Genomic DNA, 9,715 nt, shown 5'->3' on the forward strand with positions numbered 1-9,715 from the left:
AAAAAAAAAAAAAAAAAAAAAAAAGGCAGCTCCTGCCCAGAATGTCCTCTGTTCTAGAACAGTGCAGCCACCAAACGGATCTCCCAGTTCTCCAGCCTTAGAAGTCTGGATGTTTTTAGGACCTAAAATCTATCTTCTTATAGTTAGAAACTGTTTTAATTTAAGAATATATGCCATACAGCTGATCATAATGCTTTGTATATACTAGTACATACACAGATACCCCACATATACACTGTATAGAAATAGATGTCAATTGTATTAACTTACTGCCTCCTAAGCTCTAAATATACACTTCTGATATACCTCTGCTCATTTTTGATACCAACTAAATGTTTCTGATTAGAATGATGGTTCTGTACTTGGTTTAGCCCCCTGAAGTATTATTTATTCTTCCCAGCTTTGAATCCCTTGAAAAATAGGATTACGTAAGTTCTATTTACTCATTTTATTCACTCAGATAAAAATGATGACTTAGGACCATTTTTTTAAAGGCCACTTAGAGGCATATCCCTACTCGTTTCCCCCAAAGGGCCCATCAATCTGCTAGTAACTAGGGGGCAGAGACAGCTGCTTCAAAGGTGGAACTAAATCTCGCCAGTCCGTATTTTTCTATCTATAGAAAACGCACCAGGGACGCTTTCAGACTTCTTGCTGAAATCCAGGTGTACTCTTCCTGGCGGCATCTCCAACATGAACAGAGCTGTCTACGGACAGAAATAGATGACACACACCAGGGGCCAAGAACCTTCACAGAACGGAGCGGGCACGCCACCTCTGTGACTCGTGTCCCACAGCTGTGACCTTGCCTGCCTCCCAGATCCACCTTTTTTCCTCTTATAATTAAGTCTTCCTTCGAAGAAGCCAGCTTGGTCCAAGCGAGCTTTGCTGCCGCCTCTGAGATTCTAGGCATTGGTTCCTGCAGAATTCCAATGTCTGGTTTACTGGCCGTTGGGTCTCCTTCCTCCCTTTTAATTCTTTTCTACATGCCACTTCACCAGGCTGTTTCTGAGTGGAAGAACATTGTAGACACCATTCCTCCAGCTGATGGAATCTACTGATCCTCCAAGCTCCTGCAAGATGGATGTCCCATACCCTACATCCCTGAAGGAACTGCCAGTGCCTGTCTCTCTCATAGCAATAGATGGAGACTCAATGTGGTCTCTGTAAAATGCACACTGTTAAACGTGGCTCTGGGGAGCACAGAACACATCCTGTTGTGGAGTCAAAGGGTGTGAACTGGAGGTGCTGAAACTGTCTTCTTGTATGCTGTAGGAAAGGAGGGGGAGGGAAAGATGGTGTACGGCTTGGACAGTTCCCTAGTACCCTGGATCGCGGCACTTTTGACCTGCCCCTGGCTGTCAAGCTCAGTGGGCAGCAAGGGCCCTTCTGCGTGTGCACACATCAAATCAGGTTTCTGTCAATCATGATGGACTGGTTCAGAGTCCATCTACAGTGGGAAGGTGGGGTGGGGGAGAGAAAAGCCGACCACAGCTCTCGGCAGCGTGAGTGTGGTGACTCTCCGCTTTACAATCAAGCAAATCTGGTGAATCAGACAATGTTGCCCTCACTGTGACAAAATACTAACCCCGCCCACAGTCAAGTGTGACCAGAAGGGCTTGTTTAGGGTTGTAGTCTCAGAGGCCTCGGTCCATGGGTGCCTTGTTCTGTTGCTTTTGGGTCTAAGATGAGGCAGGGCATCAAGGCAATAACATGAGGTAGGGTTTCTCTTACCTTACAGCAGTGAGGACAGCAAGAGAGGGAGGGAGGGAGGGAAGGAGGGAGGGAGGGAGAGAAGAAGAGAAGAAGAGAGGCTAGAGACACTCCAGACACGCCCTTCAAAAGCACATTCCTCTAATTAAGTCTCACCTTCTTATAGTCACTCCGCTATGAAATCATTAACAGATCAGTCCCTTGATGTAGAAAGAGCCACCATGATCCAATCAACTTTGACTACCGTGGGACCAAATCTTCAACACCTAAGCCTTTGGGGACATCTGCTATTCAAACCAGAACTCAAATGCCCTCTGACTCAAAGGCTTTTCTAAAAGAAGTAAAATAATTGTGCCTGAGGATCAAGCTTGAGGCCATGGCTCTACCACTGAAGTGCAAGTGTTGAGGGTATCAGCTCCTTCCCTTAGAGGGCGGGGCGGGCTAAGTGCATCCTCAGTGGGGCTGCGAGGGCTACAAGGATGGGCAAATCGCTTGGACCACAGCAGGCTCTTAATAAATGGCAGCCATCAGCCTTGGGTTTGAGAACGCCAAAAGGTGAAGAAGGAGGGCTCTTCAGGTCCTTTTACCTCCCCATCTAGAAAGCTGAGGTTAACAAACAGCTGAAGATGCTTTCAGAGTGGGCACACTCGATTTATCTCACTCTGAGAGGGCATTACAGAGATTCTTCCCATTACAAGTGAGAGCAGATTGTCTCCTCTTTAATTCTGAAGGGCAGCGTTAGTATGATTGGTGTCCTTTGTGTAGACAGAGCAATTTCTATCATCCATTTCACTCTCTGCAGAGCAGGGTGCTGTCTCCACCCCCCACCCCCCACCCCACCCCCACACTACCGGGACTGGGGCCTCCCTTGTTCCGGGATTCTGGTCGCCCATTGTCTACCTTAGCAGCTGGCTGCGCCTCTTTCCTTGGATACATTGAACAATGAGAATATTAACCATTTTTTCATGGCAGTCTGCTTTAACAAGCTCAAGGGCTTTTTATTAACTAGTTCAGAGGTTGTTTTTCTTGCTCAGAATAACTTGGCCATCTCCAAAGCTGCAACTGCGAGTTTGAAGGACATTTGCTCAGCGCCATCTTCTCATTTCTCTCAAGGACCTCTTACTGCTCTTTACAAATGTTATCATCATTCTCTTTTCTCATCGCATTTATGAGGCTTGAGAAATCAGTTTTCTTTGTGCAATTTAGTTGATAGTCCATTCATCCAACCTTGGGGAATTTCTAAAAGAACTCAATATGGATTTTATTCAGAATATACAAACAAGTGGCATGGAATATATGTACTGACCAAATTTTTATATTCATAAAGTATAAGCTTCACATGTACTTCAAATTAGTTTAAACATTTTTAAGCCTTTCAACATTATATCTATTTTTTTGTACACACACACACACACACACACACACACACACACACACACACACACGGCCTACTTTCTCCTCCAAGAGGTAGAAAAGGAAGAGAAATGGCAGCTTTGTAGCTAGCAGTAAGGGCAGCCAACCACAAGATTGATTCAATGGGAGGAAGACACCGCATCCCCAAAGATTCCCTCAGATCCGTCTCCCTTTGCTCATGCTACAATTTGTCATAATAAGAAAGGGAAGATTTTCTGTCAGGAGAGCCAAAGAGCTTCTGTAACACCTTGGGGCAAGTGTAAGAGGGAAAAAAGTGAATGGAGATGGAAAATGTGTTTATTCTGGGAATATTCTTGTGAGTAGGAAGCCTGGAGATAATTTCTCACGCACTGCTCCTAGACACAGCTGAACACAAAACAGTACATGTTTCCGGTGGTCTGGCCCCAAGAGTGGAGAATGGCTTCTTCTTGGTTGTTTGTCCACCATGATGGGATTTGAAAGAAAGGGGCATTGGCATTTGTGACCCAGCATAGAGTAGAGAATGCCGGGAAGAAAGACTGCCCACCAGGACAAGCCAGACAGGCAGACAACAGGGTTCTGCAGTCCGCCCCATGAGCTGGCACAGGAAGCCGCAGAGCTCAGCAGTGAGACTCCGTCCTGGAGCATGAGTAACCAGAGCTGAGGGCAGGCAGTGGGTGAAGGTGCTGGCTTCCCTCCTTGGCCAGCTAGTGTCCTGGGTGAATCTAGTTGCTCCTACCCATGCTGACAAAGGCTGTGGCATACCCTTGGAGCTCCTGAACTCAGAGGCCCTACAAGCTAAAAGGCTATTTTTTTTTTTCCAAGAATGACAGGTGACTACTAGGCCCACACCCGTGAAAAAATAGATGCAGAGGGACCAATCCTTGGGACAGGTAATTTTTACAAACAGGGAGGAGCCAGCATTTTAGCTGCACATTGGCCGCCAAGAAAATGGGCTAAATTCTAATCCTTCTCTAATCCCTTATTTGCAGACCTCAAAATGAGGCAGCATTTGGGGCTAGGATTTTTTTTTTTTTTAAGAGGTAATTAGGTTAAAATGAAGCCTTCTTGGTGGGCCCTAATCCAATGCTGCGGCTTTATAAAAAGAGACTGAGACAGATAGAAAAACCTCTGGGGCAGCCCTGTACCATGTGGGGTGCCATGTGGGGACATGATGAGAATGTGTTGTTAAGGCCTCCTGAGTGAAATAATTTACAAGGTTATGTCAGAGTGTAGCAGACTGATGCCAAACTGGCATTCAGGGCCAGCAATGCTAATAGGGAAGGCCTTAGCTGTAGACAGCCAGTCTATACCAGGGCTAGTGATGCTATAGGGAAGGCCTTAGCTGTAGACAGTCAGCTTATACCAGGGCTAGTGATGCTATAGGGAAGGCCTTAGCTGTAGACAGCCAGTCTATACCAGGCTTTAAGGAGACCGAACAATGAATGAAATGTTCAGATCAGTCAACGAATCACAGGAAACAAAGGCACTTGATCCGAGGAGAAAATTGTATTCCTCACTGGTCCGGCCATTTCCTTGGGCTCTCAGTTAACTGTTCTCTTGAGAAACCCCAGAAGTGATGGGCTAGTCACAAAAGGACTAGCAAAATGGCGGGTGGTGCCACAGCCGTGTAATGCCGGCGCTCTCTGGGTTACGGATAACTCCTTACTCGTAAACACGTCATGGCGGCCAGCCTCCAGTCCCACTTTTCTTCTCCTCCTGCCAAGCCCATTCTCACTGACAAGAAAGTACAGACGCCCATCTGAGCTGCAGTCCTGTTCCTTTGGCGTCCTCTCCCAGGCACACCCCCCTTCTCGCAACTCTCTATGGCACAGGACCGTGGACATCTGCACCCGGGCCTCCAGTGTTCTTTCCATTGCTTCTTCTCTGCACTGCCCCCGGGGGGCCCACACTGTGTCATTTCCAGGGACACAAAAGTACTATTTGTGACCAAAGTGAATATCAACAATCTCACCCTAGGCTTTGCTTAAGGGGGAGGAGAAGGCCCTGATATATTTTGGAATAAATTTAGATCAGGGCAACTATTATAACTACTACTACTTAATAATAATGAAGATGATAATACATGAACAGATTCATCTTATTCATATTCCCTTGAGAACAAAGTGACTTTGTCGTGGGTAGGATACAATTTGGGGATGACAACTACCCAAATTTGAAATGAGCATGACTTATATTAGAGCAGGAGTGCAGTTAGGAATTTTACTGACATGCTATGCCACGCATATGCCATGAGGATTTGACCACCTCAGCTCACACAGAGGAATCAAATGGTTTGATCCGAATCGTTGCATGGTTTGACACAGTGAACGGACTGGAAATCAAACCACGGCACGATTCTGAGATGGCACAGCATACATCTGTTAAGAGAATGAGGTATGTATACAGACATTTGCCTTGTGGAAGACTGAGTTTAAAAAATAAAAAAAAAAAAAAGGTCTGTAGTAAATTGCACCATAAAGTTAAATAAGATCTACTGGGTAAAGATAAGTGAGTCACAGAGCAGGGGGTTGAAGGCAGTGGGCTGGACAAAGACATCTGCACACACTGTCCTCCAAGGTCAGCAGTTCAAGCTTACTCAAGGTCACGACTGACAAAGTGCTCAGTCAAGACTTGACCTCAATCCAGGCACAGCAAATAGCACATTGACATTGTCAAATTATTCCTGCAGATGGCAATCCAGTCACAGCTCAGTGACCTGGGCCTTGCTAACTGCCTGTGTCCTTGGCTAAATGGCAGCGAAGGCCGGCCTAGAGCAGCCACAGGCCACTGTGGAGGACTAGCAAAATGGCAGGTGGTGTCACAACCGTGTAATGTTGGCACTCTCTGGGTTATGGATACCTCCTTACTCATAAACACGTCATGGTGGCCAGCCTCCAGCCCCACTTTTCTTCTCCTCCTGCCAAGCCCATTCTCACTGACAAGAAGAGAACTGCCCTTTTGCTAGTCCTTTTGTCAGTCCTTAACTGACAGCCCATGAAAGCCATCGCCACCTTCCCATTCCCTTACTGTCCCGAGGTTGTCAGGGGCTCATGGGATATCTCACCCGTTGGTCTGTGATCGCCATTTTTACATGTCCTGAGCTAAAAAGGGAAAGGGCAAAGTGTGGTCCTTGAGTCTCATAACCGTGTTGTCTCTAGACTGTTCACTGTGTTGGCTCTACAGTCCCTCTGATGGCCACATCTACTCACTGGACGTGGACCAGGGCAGGGTGCTGCAGAGCAATCCCTCATAGAGCCCTAGGGAGGAGACACTGAGGCAGGCTTGAAAACCTGTCTTTATGCACAAGCACAGAACACGCATTTACAGGGAGAACGTGACTGGCCAACGCCGCCAAAAAAAGTAATCGGAAGTTTCTCACACACGAGGGAGTATGCTGTGGGGGATACTTCACTGGCCTCCACCTATGCAGACAGTTTCTGTTTGACTTGAGTGCCCGCCGGCCAAACTGACGGCTGAGTGGGGCTGGGTCAAGCCTGTGCAGAAGTCCCTGTGCACACGTACAAAAGAGGATTCAAAATGCAGTCAGAACTACTACAGCTTACTAGCTGGCCTTGGCAGGGGAGACTAGATGGCAAAGTGAAGGGATGAGGCAGGAATCTGCTTCACAGGCCAGCCAGCCCAGCCAAGGATGGGGGACCGGGACCGGTGCTGCCACAGAGCCTTACAGAAAGGCAGAGTTTCTCAGTCTGCAGCTCCTGGCCTGGGTCCATCCATTCACTGTGCTGCCTGTGTTCTGGGCTCCGGAGGCCGGGCCCCAGCCTTCAGAGACTGAGCCAACCATCACAGACTGCCCGCCACGTCAACGCTGGGTACGACTCTGAGAGAGCGGGCCTTATCTCTCTGTATTCGATTCATTCTTTCAGAAAACCCACAAGATTCCTCACCCTGAACAGACATTCCACTGCTCATGGGAAAGTCTCTGGTCTCAGCCCTCCAGGCGGCATCTTACACGTTAGATTAGAGCTGACTCACAGACAGCCCCAAAGCTGTTCACCACAAGGAAACAAAAGCAGCTAGCCACCTGCCAAAGTCTGGAAACACCCTTGGGTCTGGAGCTGCTGGCTGGCTTGTGGGTCTCTGACACCTACCTGTCTACGGGGGCCTTGGCTATCTTTGGGTTCTTCTCAGCCCACAACTAGTTTTGACCCAGATCTGACTGCTGACCTAGGGTCACACACGGGATGGCTAACTCTTTCAATATTGACAGCCTAGATCTTCAACCTGCCTCTGTTCTTGACATGCAGATCGAGGTAATTTCCCCTCCCTGACGTCTATCACTGGAGGCTTCCCTCCAGTGGGGACAGGTAGTGCCCCACCTTACTTCACTTCCAACCACTCCCTGAACCTGTTGTCCCAGGTCCCATAGGTCTAGACCTGGATTCTCCCCGTGCCCCACCCTCTTTGGCTAGGCCATGTATGCATCATCTGTAAAATGGGGAAGTTTACATCTTCCAGGAAAGGTGTCCTGCTCTGCAAACACTGTCCCCTTTCCATCCCATGTATCCACTGTCTTCATTGTGGCTACCTGTCCTGTGCTGGGTACTGGGTACCTCTAATCTCAGAGTATTCATCAGCTCTGCATTCCTCCTCCCCCCACCCCCCATGGCTTGTTCTCAGCCTCAATTCCTCTTCTTCGCCCAGGGAAAACGGTCGCTGCACTGTCCAAACCTTTGGCCTTTTCCCCTCAGAGCTCTTCCACATTATAAGACCACCTAGGGGCAAGCACAGACACACCTGGAGGAGCTGAGTGTAGGCACAAAAAAGTATCTCTCCATCTGGTATGGTGGCATATTCTTGTAGCCCAGGACAGGAAAGAAGGCTGAGGCAGGAGAATTACAAGTTGGAGGCTAGCCTGAGCCACAGAGCTAGGTCCTGCCTTCAAACACACACACACACACAAACACACACACACACACACACACACACACACACACACACGACGCCATGTGCACACACACACACATACATACACATATACACCATGCCACATGCATACACACACTTGCGTGCGTGCACAGCACACAATGTAATGAATTACCCATAGTTCACCAATAGTTTCCTCTCTGATGCAATGACGCACTGGAGAAGAGTCGCCTCCATTCTCTTACCTGGTCACAAGATGGCTACAAGGGCCAACAGTGTGCACACAACCGCTCTGACAAACAGCCATTCTGACAAACAGAGGAGACCCACCACCACTGTCAACCTCAGAGCATCACGTCTACCTCCTTCACCCGCACTGGCGGTCCTGAGAGAGGACTGAGTCACGTGCTCCTCTTTGGCCCCTCCCTTCTTGTCCTTGCACTGCAGGCCTCACACCGTATTATGATCACCCATTCCACACAGCAACAGGATTTAACTCATTTCAAAACAAGCAGAGTGCCAGGATCTTAGAAGCACCTTTGCCGGTGACTGATGGATGTGTGAAGAGACGGGAATGACGGGAGACAAGGCTTGGTTTCATGTGGTAAACGCTGGTGGGAATGCTTGATAGGAATGCAGTCTTATATCAGTCAGAATGACTTAACAGTGGCCACCCCATCCGGTGCCCACAGCGGAGGCAGCTGTGTCCCAGCCCTGCATTGCACTCACCGGTACGGTTCCATGGTGCGCATGGCGTAGAACAGCGCCTCCTCCAGCATCCCCAGGTTGATGCAGGCGTCCATGGCACAGTCGAGCACCTTCAGCTGGTAGATGTTGATGTCGGGAAGCCGCTCGGAGTTGCTGGTTATGATCTCCTGGCACAGGGCCAGAACCTGTTCCCACTCTGTTATTAATGTAGTTAAGGGACTCATTGTCTTTATCAAGAAAACACAGAGGTAAGCGGAGCCTTCTAAGGAGCTGAAGAGCTTCTAGGCATGGAGGGGGGGAGGTGCCCAGTATTTTGCATAGAGGAGCAGCCTGGAAACGTACTTGAGAGACAAAAACACATTCAAGTGGCATCTTAGCGAGATAAATTTTGTTTACACCAGCAAACGGCTCTCTAGCCCAGCCTGTACTTTAAGAGAATTAAAACTCCCAAAGAAACAAACAGTCCTTCTTCATACTTGTATATCTTTCCTTAACTTAGTTGAGAAGTGAGTGAAGGTGTTTATTAAACTGGACTAAAGGTTAAGTTCCGCTTCCAATTATTTACTGTGGAATTATTTCTGTTTAAGAGAATCCCTTCAGAGAAAGGAGAAGCACGCGTTTGCTCCTGACTCATCCAAGTCCTGGGCATGCATGGAGCCTAACCCACACCCGTGCACAGGCCTGCGGCTGGTGCCGCCTTCTGAAAAAACGCATTTGTTTATTATAAAACAAGGCGATCCAAACCTATACTTAACTGGATTACATGTATTCTTACTTGAAACCTAAACACTGAAAGAAAATATTAAAGTCTGGGTGTGATGGTGCACACCTTTAATCCCAGCACTTGGTAGGCAGGGGCAGTTGGTAGTTCCAGGCCAGTGTGGCCTACAGAGTGAGTTCTAGGACAGCCAGGACCACATAGAGAGAAAGAGAAACAAACAGGAAGGAAGGAAGGAAGGAAGGGAGGGAAGAAGGGAGGGAGGGAGGAAGGAAGGAAGGAAGGGAGGGAGGGAGG

At 48.2% G+C, this 9,715-nt stretch overlaps 1 protein-coding gene across 1 annotated transcript in view; it reads right to left on the bottom strand.

The window, feature by feature from the left end:
* The window catches only part of Smyd3 (SET and MYND domain containing 3), a 585,040-nt gene that overhangs the window by 82,278 nt on the left and 493,047 nt on the right, over nt 1–9,715 (bottom strand). Inside the window, exon 10 of the mRNA XM_031390983.1 lies at nt 8,722–8,896. Within this exon, the coding sequence (XP_031246843.1) occupies nt 8,722–8,896 (175 nt within the window). The remainder of the gene's footprint in view (nt 1–8,721; nt 8,897–9,715) is intronic.

Source organism: Mastomys coucha, unplaced genomic scaffold (genome assembly GCF_008632895.1).
Source record: "Mastomys coucha isolate ucsf_1 unplaced genomic scaffold, UCSF_Mcou_1 pScaffold1, whole genome shotgun sequence".
In the NCBI taxonomy this organism is placed as follows: Eukaryota; Metazoa; Chordata; class Mammalia; order Rodentia; family Muridae; genus Mastomys; species Mastomys coucha.